Below are 21,858 nucleotides of genomic sequence, written 5' to 3'. Positions count from 1 at the left end.
GGAGCGACGCGTATCGCTCGAGGGTCCACTAGAAGCGTGAGATGAGTATGAAGAATCGGGCCGGGACCGTGTAGTCCTAGGTGGGGAGCGACGTGGGGGTGGTATGATATCCGCAACGTTGCCCATATTCGGGTTTGGACCTTGCCGTGATGGTCCTTCATTCCTCATACCCGGAACCCGGATGGGTGTTCCACGGATAGGCGATATCGGACCGGTCCGACGGCTTTCTGCAGCAGGCCCGATGGGTCCGCGACCTGTTGGTTGCTCATTGCCTCCTTGGGGGCTCCTCGCCTGGCGATTAGGACCCCCAGACAAATTGCGGAGGGATTCTTGTGGGGGTTCCCCCACCTTTTCTTTTTGCTTTTCTTGGCGAGTTAGCCGAGTTCTTCCACTTGTATCCCGTACGCGGCTCCTTCCTCGTTCCCTATGGGACCGGCGAGAAGTTCTTCCGCGGGGCTCTTGATTGCTAGCCCTTAGAGCCTCACTCATCAATTGAATATCCTTCCTCATAGCCTCAAGGGCCGCTTGGGTTTGATCCTCCATGCGCCGCAAAGCGACTTGGTACTCGTTGGGCTCTTGTCGAGGAGGGTCCGGCTGGCTATCATCATCAGTGGTGTGGACTTCCACACGGTCAAGCTCTTTTTCAACTCGTTGAGCCGCCAGCTCAACAGTAGTTGACGTCAGGGGGTGCCCATTTGTAGTAACACCCAAAGTCATCTCTTCCGCCATAGGTTCCAGAAAAAATGAGTTTGAAAAGATCAAAGAGCAAAATCCAAAAACGAGAAGTTCTTGATTCTGCTCTCAATGAAAGCACCAATTGTTGTAACACGAATTCTCCAAGTAGCTAAACTCAGAAAACGATGGGTCCTGTAAACACAAGAAAAACCTTCGGAGGTATGGTGACACCGGTGTGGTGTCGGCCAAAGGCTCTCCGACGGTCAAGTCAGTAAGCAAGATCAATATCAACTCAAAGCAGTGGGCTTAGAGCTCTAGAATTACGTACCTTTGAATGATCTTATGAGAGTCTATTTATAGGGGATGATTTAATCCCTATGCCCTTAGGATTGTAAGTTGATTTAAACTTGTAATCACCGGGAAGTATAATCCATGTTGGATTGAACTCCTATACCTGAATCCTTGTTTGGAGAGGATTCAAGCCATTTAATTCGTATGGGAATTGGTTTCCTAGTAGAACATGAAGTTCTTAGGTCCCTTTAGACGTGGTTTGTATAGTAATACCTCCGTGTGCTTGTAATTGGAAGCATCCGCGAGTTTGGGTAGGAGCATGGACCCATCCGCGAGCTTGGATGGATCCATGGGGTCGGGTGGTTCCAGTGATTTGGATGTATTCATACATTTGGAAGCATCCAGCCCTCCTAAGTGTGTGTGGCGATTGTTCCCCTTACTCTGTGCTCAATGGGTCCTCCAATTTTATGGTGTTTGTATCCCCGGCGTTGTTGGTGATGGTGCCTCATCCATAGGACCCTTTTAGACTTTCACAAGTATGGGTCCTATTCTTTAAATCAAGGCACCCCCTTTGTTATAGGTGATAGAACCTTTGTTTATTGGTCCCATTATATTTATAAGGGTATAGGTCCCATCCTCTAAGTCAAGGTACCCCCTTTTCATATAATATCTAGGGGCCCTATGCCTTTCTCTAATTCTTTTCGGACCCACTTCAAACTTGTGACATAGGTCCCATGTAGAATTTATCCATGGTCCCACATCCATGTTTCGCACGGGTCCCTTTGCTTGACAGGCATGTCCTTTTGTGCATTTGCACAAGTGTAGATAGCCTTCTCAGTATGATATCTCCCTAAATTGCTATATATGATTCCTTTTATGTAATGTTAAGGGTCCTCTACCTTATACCTTTTTATGGGCCTCATTCTTAAGAATAGATCCCCTCCTTATCTCTTAGGCCCTACCCTTTTCCTCTAAGGTCCTATTGAAAATGAAATTATGGTCCCACACATATTTTCATAAATATATGAGATTCAAATAGGTTATATATGAACAAATAAAATATCGTTATATTCATTAGATTAAAAAATTAAAATAATAGTTGATATTTTTAGTACCAATGTAATTATTACAAGTATTTATACTAGATAATATTATGTATCTATCTAGGCTATCTAGCTAACTATCTATAAACAAAATTTTGTTTGAGAAGTATTCATCATAGGAAAACCGGTGAGTTAATGAGTTCTATACCTTAGCTAGCACCCCATAATTGAAAAACACAAAATATATGGTTATTTGGGCCTTTTGTTTTCTGGTCAACATCAAGAGGGTGTCATGCTTTTTGTTTCGATATAATTAAATTAAAATGCTTGACTATATATGTTGAAGAAGAGGTTTATTAGTTTGAACAATGTATACAATAGATCTTAAATAGTAAATGTCAGACCAACCGGGAGCAGATGGACTTTTGATCGAATATTAAATTAATGTGTTTGATGTCACATGCACAATGACCTCCTGAAATCATGATGATTTCAAGTGTTTGACGTTATATATTCACTTTTCACAGCACATGCATGGTATTACCCCACCATGGATCGATCGACAAAGTAAGTTCTATCTTTTTTATCTGTGGGTGCTGTATGTGGTTCTTTATAATTGACATATATGGCCCATGGCCATAATATATGATATGGGTCTTCTTCAAATATTGCTTTTTAGCTACTTCAAATCTTGGTTTGCTTTGGAGATCTTTTGAGATCACCTGAATATCTATAAGACTGCATCTGCATGTATGATCTTTTGATCAGATCATGACCTCAATATCTTTCATTGCTTTGGGCATGCTCAGCCTGCACTCGATCTGCAAATCCAACTGCAGCTGCGTATTCACAGTCACATGCATCATGCATGTACAAGTGATTATTAATTAATTTGTAACTCACGATGTACTATATCATTAATTAATTTGGAATAAAAAGATTGTAACAGACCGACCTCAAAATTAATTAAGAGGTTGATTGTGATTGTTCAATTAATCAAGCAGATTAAATGCTAACTAATAGCTAATTGGCATTTGATCAGCGCGCCTAACCTTGCTAGCTATCCGTACAAATATAGTATACTTTAATTTTAAGTTATCCAATTGGAAGTTTGGAACAGAGGAGTGCCAAATATTCTTGCAAATTAAGAGCTTCATCATGGGTATGCTAGCTGTATTATAGACTTAATACTTTAATAGTATTGGATGCTATTAATTTCATGAGAATAGCTAGAAAGACTTGAACTTGAAGCAAGTTAGGTAGGCATGCATGTTGTTCTGTTCCATCTATTCATCTTCCATATATATATATATATATACACATATAATATAAGTCCTTTAATTAATGAGGTATACCTCATTTTAATTATAAGAATGTATTATTTATGGGATTTACTTTACATTATAATTCAATTATCAAAGCTATTTTCTAAATCTTAATTCAATTATCATTTCTGCACACAAAAAAAAAAATATTATTTAACTATATGATTAAAAAGTCATCATTTCAAGTGTTTACCGAAATTACTATTTTCGTCTATTTATTTAATCACAATGAGATGGTTTAATAGTTTTCAATTATCTAATTTTTTTTCAAAGAGTAATATGACTTTGATCATCAAACTATAGTTGAGAGTAAGTCTTACAAATGATATCTAATTATATAAAATGAAGTATACCTCGTATAAGGCCCTCATATAGTCATATATATAGTTATCATCAGTGAGTGCTGTGTACGTAGTAGTGACTACGACCAGTGCCGGATGCTTTTAGAAGGCCTATTTTTCCAAAGACATATATATGTATATATATAAATAATTACTTACTCACCATAGAACAAAGAATTCAACCAACGCTCACTTAATTAATCACTAGGAACCACAAAGCGGGAAATTCAATGATCGGGACCGTTCATTTCTTAGGTCCCTTCTTAAGAGTCGTTCTTGTAAAAAAATCAGCCAAATTTGTACAATTGTTTGGTCATCTGAATTATACAAACAAATACAATTTATCAAATAAAAAGGTAAATGATATTGACAGTAATATACTGGCTAAACAATATATATATATATTACTGTCAGCACCCTAAACCCTAAACCCTAAAGTTTATATATATATATATTACTGTCAGTATATATACATGTACAGGCTCCTTCTGTTGAGGTATACCTCAACTTATTTATGTTGAGGTATGACTTTGTTGGGGCCTACACGAGTCGTTTTGTTTAGATAGGCAAATGATTTCCGATTTGGCTAATTTTTTGTAAGGATGATCTATCTATGGAGATGTAAAAATTGAACGGTTCGGATCGACACAAAACGACTCGTGTGGGCCCCAACAGGCTATACCTCAACATAAATAAGTTGAGATATATCTCAACAGAAGGAGCCTGTATACATGTATATATATATTTATATATTTTGTGATGTGAATCATATGGTTATATAAACATGCTTATTTGTGAAAGGGATAGGGGACAAGGACGTCTGGGAAGGCAGAGGAGAGGAGGGCCACAAGTATATATATGGGCCTGCAAATGCAAATGCAAATGTCTGGCCCACCTTAATAATACCACCTTCGATCAATTAGTAGCGGTGATGAAAAACGCACGGTTCTCCGAATCTACATCCTCCTAGATTGCCACCTAACTTAATTTTTGGCTTAGCTCTACTTAGCCTCTCCCTCTTGCATGCCAAAGCTAGCTAAAGTAGCACCTAATTCATTCACTCATCCAATCCAACCTAACTAACTAAAATCTCTTCTTATCTTAGAAGAGGCGTATATGAATCTAATCTATTTTTTATTGATTATTTATCATTCATAAATTTTGAACTTATGATATTCTCTAAAAAATTAAGACTTTGTATCATCCACTAGACTAAATAATCATTGACCATCCGCAACAAAATTTGAAAGAGTATAGATATTTGAAATAAAGATAATTAGACTTAGTTTCTTTAGAAAAATAGTTTTTAGATGAAAACCGGGGGTGTTTTAAAATTTATAAGCAAATTTTTTTAATTCATAATAATTTATAAGAAAATCATTTTAATTTATAATAAAGTCTTTTTCTGATTTGAAGGGTATTTCCTTCGTAGGGTGTAGAGTCCGCTCAAAATCTATGAGTTAAAACCTAATATAAAGCCATCAAAGAAGAAAAATAAAAGGACTTAATTAAAAACTCTAAATCACTACCGATCTTAGTCTAAGAAAGACTCATAAAATGGACTGAACTCTAAAAAAACTATAAATATATATATAATTTTAAAAAAGGCACATCCACAATTTTTTTTTAGTTTATTGTGGGATGCTGTACAATCGTTTATTAGATCTCTTTGTTTGAAATGGATTGTATTCCAACAACTTTTGGCAGAAGCCATGATAATTTCTCACTGCTGGCAATGGTCCACTAGGCCCACCTTGTGTTTCCATTCCAATACCAAGTTTATGTTTTGGGCTGGACAGTGGACTGGGATAGGGCTCTTGTTTGTGTGACGTTGAGCTGCTGGGCCCTATGGACTGGCTCATGTTAATTCAAGATTTCGTGTGGCATGAAAAGAGGTAATTTCTAGGCCCGCTTTAATTCGGTCTATCATCAGCAATTTTCACTCGATCAGCCCAAACTCCTAGGGCAACAGATAATGGGCCTTGACGTTCATATTTGCTAAACAAAAATACTTTTCTCTAATTAAAATTAGGGTAAACTACATTTTTGGTCCCTGTGTTTTGTGTCAAAGTCAATTTTTGTCCTCGTGCTTTTCACTTTTGCTAATTTGGTCCTTGTGTTTTATGTCGTTGCAATTTTAGAACATTTTGCACCAAACGTGAAATTTTTTTTCAAATCGAAACTAATAACTTATTTAAACTTACAAATTTTATTCAAGAATAATAAAAAATCATGTATGTAGCCTTAAATTTGATTTTCAAACAAAAATTCAAAGAAATCCCAAACTTAAAGTTCAAACTCTAAAAATTTTACAAGCCTTAATTTATTTAGCAATTAATTATGAAATTGAAAATTGAATATAGTTTTAGAAAGCTCATAAGGTGATCTTTCAATCCCCAATAAAATTTTTCTTGAAAACAATTCAATAATTTATGTGCAAATTGGAAATTTAAGTTTTTTAAAAATTGTCCTAAGATTGAAAAAAAAAAAACATAAAGCACAACTATACAACTACACAAGGACAAAATTGACAACATTAAAACTACGAAAACCAAATGCAATTGCGGGCCAAAAGGCCCAAAACCCAGAACTAGTATTTCCCCAATTATGCCAAACTGGTTGGTACTGGACATATTGGATTGTATTTAATTGTATTATATTGGATTAAAATAGTACTGTACCAAGACAAGAATTTAAAAAATTACATGATGCATTTTTTTTTGTAGACAATTAGGATTAAATATCAAATATCAATAGTTTTTTAGTAAAGCAGTAAGACACTAATTTTTTTTTATTTTAGGTACTAACCTAGAGCAAGACATTTTGGATTATGTCACAAATCGGTTTGCTATACAGTTGTAATTGTTTCAAATTCATAAAAATTCAAAATTTATAAGGGTTTAATGCTTCTGATTTAAACTTGGGAGATGAATAACTATAACACAGAGACTAAACATTAAAGTTTAAGCCTTGTAAATATTGAAAAAACAACAAATCAATTAAAAAGTTATGACTGTTTAGACAGTCACAGTTCGATATAACCATATTTTTTAAAGTTGGTATATAAACTGAAATTTAGTATCTAAAGTAAAATGACATAAAAGTTTTGGTAATCAAAATAAAAAAAACATTACAATTTGGTACCTAAAATTAACGGACCTTTTTTTTTTTTTTTATAGCCAAAGCATTTATTGAAGCAAAACTTATGTGATAACACAATCCTCTTGGACAAAATGAGTCACAAGAAAGAGCAAAACGTGCAAAGTATGAGCCACCCTATTACATTATCTTAGAAGATAGCCACAATAACCTCAATCACACGTTGAAGGCGAGAGACAACGGCTTAAGCATCCAACTTCAATCACATAGCGTGAACAATTTATATTGGGTGACGTGGGAGAACGAGTGGTCGTTAGGTGCATCACGTGGATAACCTGGCTCTGATACCATGAAGAAATCTAGGCATCTATCCTAAAATCAATTGGCAATGAGAGAAGTAGCCCAAACTCTTATAAGCTACTAACAAGCCCCTCACATCTTCAATGTGAGATTTCTCTCAACACTTAATTCATGTTAAATAGACCTAAAAATTTTGTATAATAAAATACAATCCATTCATTCCAATTTAGTATAATCCAACCTAATTCAGCCGACCTAATCCAACGAGCAGGGTCATTTTTTGTAAAACTCCATAATAGATTTAATAATAAATAATAACATTAATATTCTAATTTAATTAATTAATGTGATGACTGATTTATTAGCTTCCAAATAAAAGGTGGACCAATGGCAATGACATCCTTACGTACTGCAGGGTTTACGGCTTCAACATGTTGAGAGTGGAAATGGTAGTTGAGGGGTTGTCCTACAATATAATAATTAGAATATAGTAAATTAGAGAAATCTACATGCAATATATGTTTCTTCCATTAAAACTCATGTCATTATTTTTATATATTTAAATCCCTTCGATTATTTACCAATTCACTCCACTTTCTATTTTCAAATTTCAGATTTTGTAAATTCCTCCTATGCCCTCAACCCCATTTTATACTAATTTCACCACTTGACTATTCACCAGGTGTTTTAAATTAAATGCATGTTTTGTGCTTTAAATGCTTATAATTTATTGTTTGAACGCTTCATGCAGTCATACAATAATAAACAGATAAAAAAACTCCAAAATTATAAATAAAATTAACTTACAGCAAATAACACCTACGTGACCAAACAAGGCACCTAGGCTACACCAGATAAGACACCTACACCAAACAAATCAATTAAGCTTTAGAATTTGACTTTGTAAATATATAATAGGGTTTATTTCATATTTAGTACCTAAACTTTGACCCTTATCTTAATGTGGTACCTAAACTTTTATTTGTCCCAATTGAGTACCTAAACTTTTATTTTGTGTCTAATAGGTACCAAAATGAATTTTTGTTAAAATTGTCAATAAAAATTAGGGGCAATATAGTCAAAGTATATTTTAATTATTTTCTTTATATGTTTAAAATTATTAAAAAAAAACACATAACAAACAAAAAAATTAAAAATTAAAATTAAAATATAAATATAAATTTTTTGAAATGACTATATTGCCCCTAACTTTTGTTGATAATTTTAACAGAAATTCATTTTGGTACCTATTAGACACAAAATAAAAGTTTAGGTACTCAATTAGGACAAATAAAAGTTTAAGTACCACATTAAGACAATGGTCAAAGTTCAGGTACTAAATATAAAAAAAAATCCTATATAATAAGGAACCAAGAACATAACTAAAGAACCTACACCAATTAAGTTTTGAAATTTATGTTCGTAAGAAAAATTTTATATACTAAATAACCTAAAACATAACTAAGGAGCCTACATCAACTAAAACACCTACACTAGCAAATTACAATTAACCCACATGTCGATTAAATTTTGAAATTTGACTTTGTAAAATACCTTATATACATATACATATATACTAAGGAACCTACAATACAAATATTATTGAGAAACGTATCAAAGCTGTAACAATTAACGACTAGTCCCTAAAGTTGAGGGATTTGTCTAGCATTAACTACTAAATGGCATAATGTGTAAATAACCATGCCATATTTGTCTTTGATCTAGTTGTTCTATGTGGCTTCAAATTTTGAATTTGGACCTTACATATTAACTAAAAAATTATTGAGTTAGGTTTCTATTTAAAATTAATATTTGGGGCTAAATCCGATTGAATTGTGTAAAGAGTAATCCTTGTACGAAATCCCATAAAGTTGATGAAGCTCGCTAGCCCCTTTAATTTATAGCTTGGTCAATGCAAAACCGCTTACCAATTGGGCAATTAATATATAAAACACACTCAAATCACCCTTATAGGCTTCTAATATACCATACACATTGTCTTTTTCTGGTGAATAGAAATTAATTAAAGAATTGTTAATATTTGCTTAGCTGAGATATGGATCAATGTATTGGCAATAATCTCACCAACTCCACCAATTCGAAATGCATGCATCATTCATATGTTATCATGATCAAAGATGTACAACGGGCCAGATCAATTATTTTAAACCTTAAGTTCATTATGGCTTATGACCCATCTAATAATGGGTCATGTCGGGCTATTGTCGGGTCAGGCCGGTCCAATTAATTATTTTAATTATTTTAAGTTTTTATTATTGTTTAATAAATCAAATAGTCTTTGATGTCATTCTATTTTCTATCAAATTTTTTAATTTTTTTATCCAATTTCACCATCAAAATCAAAATAAAAAATTGAAACAAGGTTAATAGTAAATTTTTTTGTTTAAATTGAAAAATACTAGTAAGATACTTGGTGTTTATGAATTAAATAGCAGAAATCTAACGGACAAATATATCTAGTCGTTGATCTCCAACAGACAAACAACAAAAGCCGTTGATGGGCCTGACAAAGTCGATTGCCAGTAGTTCAAAAATTTTCCTGTTGACAGCCGGCCGTTGATCTCTAATAGCTAAAAAATCTGGGCCATTCATGCGTGGCACGTATTTGGTGACGTGTTTGACTTTTCATGTTGCCACACGGGGCATGTGTCTGTGCTGCTGTCAGCCACTTTTGTCATGCATCCTTTCTCTGCTCTCTTCATCACGTGGGTATGGACATCAAATGAGTATCACACTCACTTTTTTGCTCTAGTAAGTAGCACTTGATATCCATAAATAGATGTGGCAAACACACTCACTGGCCCAGTGTGGAGGGCCTAATGGCAAATGGTGAGAGTAATAAATGTGTCTCACCTTACCTGAGTAAATGTGGGGACTATTTATAGGGAATAAGGTCTTCCCTTGGAGGCAAGTGGACCTATCTAATGCCGCCACGTGGGAGTTGACCCGAATCCCTTGTGGTGCGGGTTGGTCTATGTGCTTTTCGGGTCATAACCACATGGCGAGTTGGTGATGTCTCATGTGTTCATCCTTAGCTAAGGTGCATGTGGTAATGTGGTATGGCTCACCTAAGGTTTTTGGGGTCAGTTGCTTTGAGGGTTGGCCACCAAGGTGGTTTTCCAAGGATTTGACCATTCGCTAGTTCTGTGCCACAAGGTCAGGAGCAGGGCCGTCTCAAAAATTTAGGAGGCCCTGTGCCAATTAAAAAAAATTAGGCCTTTTCTTACATATTAATTGTATGATTTCAGCTTTCTCACTTCTCAACTGCAATTAAGATAATAAAATAGTGATTATTTAATTTATTTTGCACAACTCCAAAATAAATAAACCCAAAACCAAAAGAATAAAAAAATTCATTAGTTAATAAAGAAAAGAATATACCTGCAACTAATTTAGGGGTTTAAAATTTTAATATTGTCTTGAAGAAAGGTCTAGAGGGGATGGCACCCAACTCATTACCAAATCAAATAGATAAACAATAAAATAAACCAAGGAAAAGGAACCAAAGAGGCAAAGAGGAGTTCTAAGTTTGATTATTGAAACATGCAAGATGAGAATCATGAGATTAAACACACTAGAATGAAGGATTTTGGAAAACTTCGATATAGAATAGAGAGAATAGAGAGAGACACGAAAGTGAAAGAGAATATGTCTCGTAGATATTATCCATTGAAAAAAAAAAAATTGTAATATGGGAGGTTGGGCTTATTGGTTTAATTAGAATAATAATAAAAAAATTAAATATATACATATATCTGGGCCTAATATTTTGGGGCCCTCCAAAATTGGGGGCCCTGTGCGATCGCACAGGTGCACCCCCCCTAAAAGCCGGCCCTGGTCAGGAGTTCATTGGTCACTGTGTGGAGGTAGTTCTGCTCGATAATCTGATGGGTATCAACAGAAGGACTTTTTGCCAAATCAACAACCTAACAATTCCTTTGAGAATTACCCCAGATCAAGCATCATGTCTTGAAGAATTTCCTTCATGATACTCGCCCAAAATATCTATTTGATCTATGTTTCCTTTAATTTTAGCATTTCATCTTGTTTGTAAGCTCTGCTAAGAAAGTCATTTCTTAATTAATATCGATTTCATGTTTTGTTGTTACTTACATTTCTCTTCTATGTACTCTCATGGTTAGGTTGTGGTTAAAATAACAATTGTTCAAGAATTGTTTACCAGCCATATATAAGTTAATCGAATCAAGTTTACTTTCTTAAATAAAGTTTATTGCTTTTATTAATTTGCACACTTGATCTGAATCCAGTTGAGCAAACTGTCGAATTCGACCACACTAAAATCATTAATTAATCACGACTAGCTAGTGATCATGTCCTAGCACCCTAGGCAGAAAAAAGAACCTAAGCTAACTTACTCGTTCCTTCTTGACTGAACAATCAATTGGTAAGAAGTCAGAACTTTTCCACGAACTAGCTTCATTTTTCCCATTCTACACTCGACCTTCGGCCATGTGGTGCCATACTCGTGCATCTTAAAAACATGACTTGATATTATTGCAGTCTTGGCCATATACGTAATCGAGACGTTTTCAACAGCAACAATGTATGAACGTTTTTATCTTTAATGAGTGATTAAAGGTTTGTGTATAATTTTTTTTATGCATAAATCTTTAATGAGTGATCTTGAGTCCTAAAACATGAGAGCCGAGGAGATGTACTTGCAAAGACACTCTGATCCTTTTATGTGAATGTAATGAACGTTTTTTTTCTCTCTTGACTACACGTGTTGATAGAGAAAGCTACCAACCAAAACCTACATGATTGTTTTACGAATATTTTAATTGACTTGAGTACGTACAGAATGCTCCATATATATTGAGTCATTGACGTTGACTACTTTAATTCAATCTCCGTACCTATTATACCTACAGCATTTGCATAAATTGATTTTTTTTGCTTTTTGAACAAGAAGAAGAAAAGAAGAACAAATTTCCACTTCTCAATATTTCTTTTGAATGCTTAGTTGTCTTGTGCCTTTCATGTAATACACTTAATCAAACCATGAATATAAAACACGTACCCCATATATTTTTGTGCCTTTTGACTTTGGAGAGTCCACATTAACCGAAACAATGAGTTATTGGTATTGCAAGAGATATAATATGACATTATTTAATGATGCTTTTATATCTATATATTTTATTTCAATTAATTAGCCAGATGTAACATAAGAAAAGTACTACTCGTAAATGGGTTGACTAGACCTGCTTGTTCATAAACAAATTAAGAATTATCAGGCATATATACATAGATACATATATATATATATTAGTTTAAATTGAATTATTTATGGATTCATAAAATTAAAATTAAAATTAATATAAGAGTGGACATAATGTCTCAACACTCAAATCACTTCCAACAAGCTCAGACTTCTCTTCTCTACAAATCCTGCAGGGGCAGTTTCGTACTGCCCTAATATATATGATCAGTGTTCACATGAGCTTACCTTAAATCAAGGTATATACAAATAGTTATATATAGTTATACATAGACCTTCAGTAAATGCAATCTTAAATTTCGCTTCAATAATTGAGATAAACACACACATATATATGTATGGAGAGGGACTTACCTGCTCCAGGATACCAGCTGTGGTATCCTCTCTCTCCTCTCCTATTTCTCTCTTTCTCTCTCCACTGTTTCACAAACCACATGTTGCACGCAAGTTAATTAATTAATAGAAATATGCATAGTACTTATAAACTATTAACGATCGAGATTAATTTATAAATATATTGTGCAGGAACATAATATATAGGAATGCACAGCTAGCAGGACAAACGGTTAAGGTTTGTGAGATTCTTTGACACACATATATCATACTGGATTGGCACAGATTCTCTACTGTGTACTTGTCGTTTGTGCTGATCAAAAGATATTCATTCCTCACTAAATTGTGTACGTATCGACCAAATATAATAAAAAAAAACAGCCTAGAGGATTAATTAATTTTTTAATACTACTTTTTTATAAACAAATCGAAGTCCCAAATTTATTTAATTAGCTCATGGGAATAATATCGCCGTGTTTTGGGGAAACAGGTGGACAACCAGCGGAGCCGACGATAGAAGAAACGACAAGATACAGCGGCGACATATGAAGACAAATGCAGATGATGCTGGAACGGGTTCCTGCTTTTTGAGTTGTGAGTTGTGATTAGGCCACCTGTTCAAGAAACGGGTGTGGGTCCCGCGCCGTGACATATACGCGGTCGTTTGGGAGTTGGTTTGACCAGGGAGGCAGAGGCGGCAGATGCAGAGGAAGCTTCAAGGTTGTTACCTGCTCTGCTCAACCATAAACCTAATCTCGACCATTCCCTATCCTCTTGTTGTCGTACGACTCCAACAAGGCAACAAGCGAAAAGTACGAAACGCATCGTTTGATGGCCCAGTCGCCGAGGCAGTACAATCCACGATGTAGCAGCTACAGTAGTGAGAGTGAGTCAATTGACGGAGGAGTTGTATCGACGATTCAACGCGCAATGTAGCGTGTCTCATGGAACATTTGACTGAGTCAGTCGCTTTGACTTTTGTTACTCTCACGCACTCTATCATGCTATCATTGGCTTGCTATTTTCCTGGAGGTGGCTGGAGGCTTTAGTTATCTCATAAAATATATATTAAACTCATTACATAATAAACACCTCATCATATTAAAATTAAAGCTAAAAGCCTAAATTAAAAACTATTTAACAGAATACACATATATATATATGTATGTATGATCAGCCATGCTCTTATACGGATGTAAATTTCGAAATGACAATTGCGAATTCACGTGTTGGTCAACCATGTTCAGAATGAGATAAAAAAATTGGGGAAAAAAGCTTCCGATTAAAGCAACCAGGCTTCTGGGTCTCTGCGAACATAAATTCTAGGCGTGGACCAATCCAACCATTGAATTAGTACAAAGTTTGGAAATTTTGAACTTCCAAACATCTGAACATGAGAATAATTATATGTATAATAGTATTCATAACATAAATGAGACGTATAGAGTGAGATAATGTCATAACAATTTTGATGTCATTAATTTAGCAAGACCTTACAGAGTTTAATTTAATAAGAAAAATTGAGCTTATCTTTAATGAAAGACAATTTAATTATTAAGGGACAAAATAGTAAAAACCAATATGTAAGATTACAAAAATTGAAAGAAAAAAAATTTCCAAAAAGAGAGGAACCATGCCAAGAGTGTAGTGAGACATAATTACCAAACCCATGTAACAATCGACCCTTATTTTGTGGTGTTGAGGTACAAAGATGTTTCCTTTAATTTATTTGATGTTCCCCTATTTTCATGTATATGTAGGGGTGCTTAATTACACTCCAACAACCATTCCTGTAACCGCTTTGTCCAATTAATCAAAACTCAAACAGCTTTAATTATCATAAGTTACATATGCATCTATCTCTCATTTTAATTCTCATACCTTACATTCAATTAGAGACGTAGAAAACAAAGAATTGGCAAACAACAAACTCATGTGAGAGTCAAAGTGATGTAGGACAATTTCAGGGTCAAAATAGTAATTTTCAGTTTCTATTTTCAATTAGTATTCGTTTTAATTTTCCGTGTTTGTTTTCACCGCGTTAAAAAGACTTTGGAGAGAGCCGACCAAACTATCTATCCCTCTCTATGATTCCTTAATCACCAATCGAAATGAGTTTGGAAAGCCACATGTCCTGTTGCTGTTGAAAGTTGAAACGTTGAATGAACAAGAGGTTGGGCCAACAAGGCAGGTGTGTGTGAAAAGGGCAGGTGGTTCTCCAAACCACACAGACGTTTATAATATTATTCTTCTTTGAAAACAAAACAAACAAAACAAATATTAGAAAATCAAGTTCAAAGTTCAAACCACTTTGTGAAATACAGAACCTTCCCCCAACAACCTTACACCACCAAGTCTTATAAGAACACCCTCCATTTCTCTTAGCCTTCCCAAGTTGTTGTTCTCTTTGATTCTCTTGAAATACCCAATTCAGATTTACAAGTCCCTTGCACAACAACCATGGCTGCAAGCATGTTGAGGCTTGTAATTGGTTTCTTTGTGTTGCTCTCTCTGTGTTCTTTACCATCATCCTATGCCCAAACTTGTTCATCCTACAAATTCACAAGCAACAAGGCCTTCAACTCCTGCAGTGACCTTTCATACCTCAACTCTTTTCTCCATTGGAGCTTTGACCAGTCCACTGGGAAGCTTGAAATGGCATACAGACAGACTGGGGTCTCATCCGCCACCTGGGTCGCCTGGGCCATCAATCCAAGCCTAAGTGCAAGCCAAGCCATGATTGGAGCACAATCCCTTGTTGCTTTTCAACTGTCTAATGGAACCACCAGAGTCTACAGGGCTCCGATTCAAGGGTTAAGCACCGATTTAGCGGAGGGCACTTTGAGTTATGAGGTGACTGATTTGACAGCCGAGTATGTGAACAGTGAGATGACCATATTTGGGACATGGGCACTTCCAACCAATTCAACCACAATACTTCAGGTTTGGCAACAGGGTCCACTTTCTAGTGACAAACCCGTGAGTCATGCCAGCTTATCGGCCAATCTCAATTCCAAGGGGACTTTGGATTTGCTTTCTGGACAGACCGCTTCAACCGGAGGAGGCAGTTCAGTTGTTAGAAACAGAAACGTAAGAAATTCCAACCAAATTTTGTAATTTTCTTTACTGGGTTTGCTCTGTTTTCATGTTCTTTGCTCTGTAAGTCAAGGTTTTTTCTAGATAAAAAAGAAAGAAATCTTAGTTGGGGTACTATATGTTAAAATATTAGAAGAATCCTTATAAATTAATCTTTAATTGTATAATTGGGAATCTGTTTTCATGTTCATCCTTTTCCTGCTTTAAGACATTTTCTTTAAAAATTTCCTTGTTGAGCCACATAAATGGTATTTGGCTATTTGCAAATTGTAATTCACAATTTTCCTTCTTGCTCTGTAAGGCCTTGAGATATTTTTCAGTATATATAGAATATAATCCTCCTTTTGAAATGTCTCAAAAGGCTTTTAGATGCTGGTTAGTTAAGTCCATCATCAGAATTAGTCAACTCTAACTTGTATAATTTGGAATCGGTTTTCCTGTTCATCCTTATCTAGTTTGAAGATATTTTCTTAAATACTTGCCAAAATTTTTTCCTCTTGTAAGGCCTTTGAGGTATTTAATATCATATATAGAATGCAATCCTCCTTTCGAAATGTCTCGAAGGCTTTCAGAATTTGTCAACCCTAACTTGTTAGCATCATTGTAAAATAAATTGCAGATCCATGGAATCCTGAATGCAGTGAGTTGGGGTATCTTGATGCCTTTTGGTGCCATGGTAGCAAGGTACTTGAAGGTGTTCAAATCCGCAGACCCTGCATGGTTTTATGTTCATGCCACTTGCCAAACCTCAGCATACATTGTTGGTGTTGCTGGATGGGCCACTGGTCTTAAACTTGGCAGCGATTCAAAAGGTTTACAATATGACAAACACAGAACCATTGGGATTGCCCTTTTCTGCCTTGGAACACTTCAGGTATTCAAATAAAATGTTCTCACCCTATTATCTAAACACTAAAGCACATAGACATGTTATTGAACAATTTTGCAATGGTACTATTTGTTATTGTCCTAGCATACTAAGTGAAAGCTTTGAATTTGAATGTAGGTGTTTGCTTTGCTTCTGAGACCCAACAAAGATCACAAATTCAGATTCTACTGGAACGTCTACCACCATCTGACTGGGTATGCTGTTATCATCCTTAGCATCGTTAACATTTTCGAAGGGTTCGACATCTTGAAACCTAACAAGAACTGGAAAAATTCATACATTGGCCTCATCATTGCTTTGGGTGTCCAAGCTGCATTGTTGGAAGCTTATACATGGTATGTTGTGCTGAAGAGGAAGAGATCGGAAAAGGCACCATCGCACGGCGTGAATGGTGTCAATGGTGTCAATGGCTACGGTGCTTAGAGGCCATAGCGTGCAGAACGTATAGAATACTTTGTCTGAGAGAGGAAATGGTTCTTTTGAGTTTCTTCCTCCTCTTTCATCTTCCTTCTGTATACAGGTTCTTGTACCCTCTGTATATTTATCGAATGGGTGTGGTTAGGAGACAGTATGTGCTGAGGGAGTTGTGGATTAGAGGTTAATTCTTTGGTAATTTAGTTCTGGGGCAGTCTTGCTTTGACTTTGTGTTACACATGCTACCTGAGAGATTTGATATGTTTGTTACTCATTTATATTTACATTTTCTCCTGCTATATTTTTTTCCATATCATTTCATTACTAAAGTTGTTTTGCACATGAAAAACCTTAGAGCACACTTCCTTTTGGGGGTGGATCAACTCCAATGTTTTCAGCTGGAGTGGTGCTCTCTGTATTGACATTTGAGGATTTACCAAACATACATTTTAGGTCTTAGTAGAATGGTTCAAGCATGTGACATACAATAATTTAGAGCAAATTACCAACCATGTGACATCTCAATAGGTTCGACCTAATTTGGCGTTGCCTAAGCCCCAAATATTCAATATTCTCTTCACAAAGGGTACTTAGACCCATATATTCAAATTAGGTAGCAAATTAGTGCTTCATAGATGAGAACAGGGGAATGAGATGAGAATCATAGAAAAATGTGTAACTTAAAAGATTTGATGATATAGTGATAGAAGCTGTCTCATTCCGATGCCAGCAAAGCCTTAACAAATGAATCCTTAAGCAGAGGTTTTGATGCTGCGACTCTTTGGGATGTGATGTCAAAGTCCTTACCAGTTCTAATGCAAAAGAATACAACCAATACTTGACATAAGTAAAATCTTATACATAACATGTCATGCATGTTTTAAATTTTGTTAACAAAAAGATGGATGTTATTGACAAATATTCTAAGAAAAGCACATTTCAAAGAAAAGCACTTATATTACCAACTCAAATTAATTTCATATTTGAGGATTCACCTATGTATTTCAGCTACTTAACAAGTTTTATGTGTGCTTAATAGAATGGCTCATGGCTCAAGCAGATTTTACGTTCACTATTTTGCAAGTCAATCCCATGAAGAACCAGTCAGCTATTCATCATTTCATATATTTGATACATCATATTCACTTACGAAATTTCCTATGAACTAGCATACAATAATTTGGAGCAAGTTACCAACCATGTGACATCTCAATAGGTTCGAAAACTAATTTGGCATTGCCTAAGCCCTAAATAGTAAATACAATTTCAATATTCTCTTCGCAAAGGGTACTTAGACCCATATAATCAAATTAGGTAGCAAATTTTCTGCTTCATAGATAAGAACAAGGGTATGAGATCATAAATCATAGAAAAAAATGTTTGACTTAAGAAGTTTTGATAGATATAGTGATAGAAGCTGTCTCATTCTGATTCCAGCAAAGCCTTAACAAACCCATCCTTGAGCAAAGGGTTTGATGCTGCGACTCTTTGAGATGTGATGTCAAAGTCCTTACCAGATCTGATGCAAAAGAACACAACCAACTCTTGACATAAGTAAAATGTCATGCAAGTTTAAAATTTGTTAACAAAAGTTAGATTTATTGACCTGCCACTCTGCCAGCAGTGAACACTTCAAAGAAAAACACTTATATTTCCAACTCTAATTAATTTGTAAATGACCACAAGCTGAAGATAAACTATTTACCTACCATGTCAAAAAAGTACTATCGAAGTATGCCTATCGTCTCTAACGTTAGGAAAACAGAAAGAAGAAAGAATGCAAAGGAAATTTGTTACTTACGGATCATACACAGATCCTCCAGCTTCTGTAACAATCACAGCACCACCTGCCACATCCCTGAGGCACAGGAAAAACCAATGTCAATCACTTACCGCTAAACTTAACTGGCATAATAGAAGATCATAATCTCATACCAAGGACCCCCAAAGCCGAGCTCATAAAATAGATCGAGCCTCCCACATGCTATTCCACATAGGTTCAAAGCACAAGAGCCACTCATTCGAAGCGATCTCACCTGCTCAAAAGAGAAGCTGATATAAAATTGGGATTCCAAACAACTGAAGATCACTATTGGAAAGTTCTGGTTTTACCTTAAAAAGTAAGCTATTTAGCCTCCTTGTAGTAGCATCCACTGTTAAGTTATCCCGTTTTGTTCCAACCTGCTCTTTCGGTACAACTTATGATCAGATTTTTGGGATTAAAAGGTAGAATTTATCCCGTTAACTCTTGACTAAAAAGAGTTGAAATATCATGAGCAAGAGCAAATAATGAATATGAAATGCATTCCAACCTATCTGTTTTCTTACAAATTCAGGTGCTATGCAGGGCAAAACAGAGAATCCTCTCGAGGAGGGGAGGCGGGAAGGGGGAAAGAGGGAAGGGGATAAGCTAGTCTTCAAAACAGGAATAGAGCATCTAATAAATTGTTAATCTCAACGTAAGTTCAAAGTAACTGCATTGTGATCCTAGGGCATCCTATATTACTAATTTTCTATAGCCTCTTTGTTTAAGTAAAACCTTTGCTGTGTGCTGTAATTTACTCTTACAATCTACATTTAATTTTTATCTTTCTTTCTTTTAGGGGGGGGGGGACAACAAATCTGCAAATTACGTAAAAACAATAATACACCATCATCCATCATTCTAACTCTATCAAATATTCACAAACCTCAGATGCAAGGAGAGACTTCACAAGTTCAGATTGAGATGATACTGCAGTAATTCAAAACATAAGCATGAAGCTCTTAGAGATTGATAGGAAATTTTGTAAATCATTAAGAAACAATATACAGAATGACAGGGTCACCTTTTATAGGCTTTCCATTTAGAAATGCACCTCCGCCACGTATGCCAGTGAAAAGCTACATATTATGGACCCACAGTTAATACAATTTCCTCAGCTAGTACTACTTAAAGGACAAATATTCATAGTTCACCTCAGAAGTTATTCACTCTAAAATTTATAATTCTGACCATTCATAATTCTATACCTCCAATAGAATAAAAGTCATGGCTAATCACTTGAGTTCACTAAGAATCCTTACCTCATCAATTATTGGATTGTAAACAACACCAACTAAAGGAATCTTTCCAATTGTAAGACCAATTGAAACACAGACAAAGGGGAACCTACAAATCAATAATGTTGTGACAATAACAGCAATGGGGATCAATCAGCATAGAGACACGAAACAATCATCTACAACAGAAGAAGTGAATCTTACCCATGCACAAAGTTAGTTGTTCCATCCAGGGGATCAACTATCCATGTGGGGTCATCAGTCAGCTCCGTTACACCACAAGCAGCAGTAGTTTCTTCCCCGATGAACTAAAATGAACAGCGACTACAAAAGTTCAGAAAAGGGCACAACAGAACTACTCATAGGAGATGATGCAATGCTATTCTAAGCACCAATACAAAACTTTGTTGATACATTTAGTAGAAAAGAGAGGGTAAAGAGTTAACCTTATGTGTGGGGTAAAGTTCCTTGAGATGATTAAATATGAGATCTTCACATGCCTTATCAGTTTCTGTGACCAAATCCACCTGCACTCCACAACAAAATGCAGGATTTAATTTTAAAATTGTAGTTTGCTATATCTTTGGCCACATAATACTTGGCTATCTCAAACCACATAATATAAATTTTCCATCTCTAAATTTTACTTAACTTTCATTTATCAAATCTATAATTTAAGAAATACATCTTTTTAACTCAATGCAGCATTTGGCTCCCAAGGGACGAAAACTTATTGAAAAATCTTTCACTGATATGTCTTGTTTGTTTGAGGAATAATTAAATTCTAGATCTTTCGCTTGAAATGCTTACACTATTTCTGCACTAGCAATTAATTTTCAAAACCCAAATTGGCTAAACACCCATTTGATTAAATAATTAGAAAGAGAAAACTTATCAGACCTGGCCTTTATGCTCCACATGTTTGATCTCGTAGAACCCTTTTCGAATTAGCTACAATAAATCACATACATACAGATACCAGACTTCAATTCAGTAACTGCTAATCAGAAATGAGAAAGAAAAAAAAGAGTGAAACTTAGTTGGGGGGGACTGACCTGGCCAGCTTTCTTGGCTGCATCAACTGCAGAGGCGAGGAACTGAGCAAGCGAATCTACAACCACAGAATTTGCAAAACAAATTCAGAATTAATTTTGAAAAAGAAAAAAGGAAATGACGGTAATTGAAGCACATGAATTCTCTTGAAAATTAAACAATGAAAAGAAAGAGAGAGATGGGGTCCTACCATTTTCAGCCATTTTTTTGGCGGTGTTAGTAGATGTCGATGAGTGATGATGACGATTGGTTTGTGCTTTGTTACCGAACTTTCACGTACCACATGAAGGGACTGACTCATAAATATATATAGGCCATTATGGCATAGCGTATATGCCCCCTTTTTTCTTGTTTTTTGGTCAGACGTATATGCCCCTTTTATTTACTGGCATTTAATATTCCTTTTCTAATATGCCAGGGATTATTTTATTCACTTTATGGTAAAAGGGCATCATGGTCTTACCATAGATGGGAGATGCATGGAATATGCTGCCAATATGCTATGTACCGTTATTCGTTGTTCACTCGTGAGTCGTGACAGTAACAGTAGAAGGATTGGAGAGAGTCTTCGGTGGGCTCACCTTATGTGAGAGCTGCCGCATGCCCCATGCAAGATTTAGTCACAAGTCCTACTCTCACACCCACATGCTCTAGCCAGAGCTCTGCCCCTTAAAATTACAAAACTACCCTTTTA

The 21,858-nt window shown here is 35.6% G+C and overlaps 2 protein-coding genes across 2 annotated transcripts; one reads left to right on the top strand and one right to left on the bottom strand.

Moving 5' to 3' along the window:
• The first annotated feature begins 14,932 nt into the window (after window positions 1-14,932).
• LOC147299776 (cytochrome b561 and DOMON domain-containing protein At4g17280-like) lies at window positions 14,933-17,368 on the top strand. The gene is made up of 3 exons (XM_086237051.1): window positions 14,933-15,760; window positions 16,386-16,640; window positions 16,773-17,368. Exons 1-3 carry the CDS (start codon window positions 15,131-15,133, stop codon window positions 17,076-17,078), a joined length of 1,191 nt encoding a protein of 396 aa, XP_086093177.1. The 5' UTR covers window positions 14,933-15,130; the 3' UTR covers window positions 17,079-17,368.
• A 794-nt stretch (window positions 17,369-18,162) lies between these two features.
• On the bottom strand, window positions 18,163-21,486 carry VTC4 (Inositol monophosphatase family protein). The gene is made up of 12 exons (XM_086237063.1): window positions 21,355-21,486; window positions 21,167-21,222; window positions 21,012-21,062; window positions 20,558-20,638; window positions 20,316-20,419; window positions 20,136-20,220; window positions 19,898-19,952; window positions 19,760-19,803; window positions 19,182-19,250; window positions 19,005-19,105; window positions 18,871-18,927; window positions 18,163-18,588 (listed from the first exon to the last, which is right to left on the bottom strand). The coding sequence occupies exons 1-12, from the start codon at window positions 21,365-21,367 to the stop codon at window positions 18,492-18,494; spliced, it is 813 nt and encodes a 270-aa protein (XP_086093189.1). The 5' UTR covers window positions 21,368-21,486; the 3' UTR covers window positions 18,163-18,491.
• Between the last annotated feature and the right edge of the window lie 372 nt (window positions 21,487-21,858).

The sequence above is a fragment of the Dryas octopetala genome, chromosome 1, assembly GCF_963921425.1.
Source record: "Dryas octopetala chromosome 1, drDryOcto1.1, whole genome shotgun sequence".
Taxonomy (NCBI): domain Eukaryota; kingdom Viridiplantae; phylum Streptophyta; class Magnoliopsida; order Rosales; family Rosaceae; genus Dryas; species Dryas octopetala.
Note: the sequence above shows the minus strand (reverse complement) of the source record. Positions and strands in the feature narration are given on the sequence as shown.

Bases quoted from the DNA above. Each gene is read 5' to 3' on its own strand.
- LOC147299776 (XM_086237051.1), top strand. From the start codon at position 15,131: ATGGCTGCAAGCATGTTGAGGCTTGTAATTGGTTTCTTTGTGTTGCTC. The intron at 15,761-16,385 runs GTAAGAAATTCC...AATAAATTGCAG, and splicing joins CAGTTGTTAGAAACAGAAAC to ATCCATGGAATCCTGAATGC. The intron at 16,641-16,772 runs GTATTCAAATAA...ATTTGAATGTAG, and splicing joins TCTGCCTTGGAACACTTCAG to GTGTTTGCTTTGCTTCTGAG.
- VTC4 (XM_086237063.1), bottom strand. The intron at 20,639-21,011 runs GTCTGATAAGTT...TGTGGAGTGCAG, and splicing joins ATGTGGAGCATAAAGGCCAG to GTGGATTTGGTCACAGAAAC. The intron at 20,420-20,557 runs GTTAACTCTTTA...TGTTCATTTTAG, and splicing joins AACTTTACCCCACACATAAG to TTCATCGGGGAAGAAACTAC.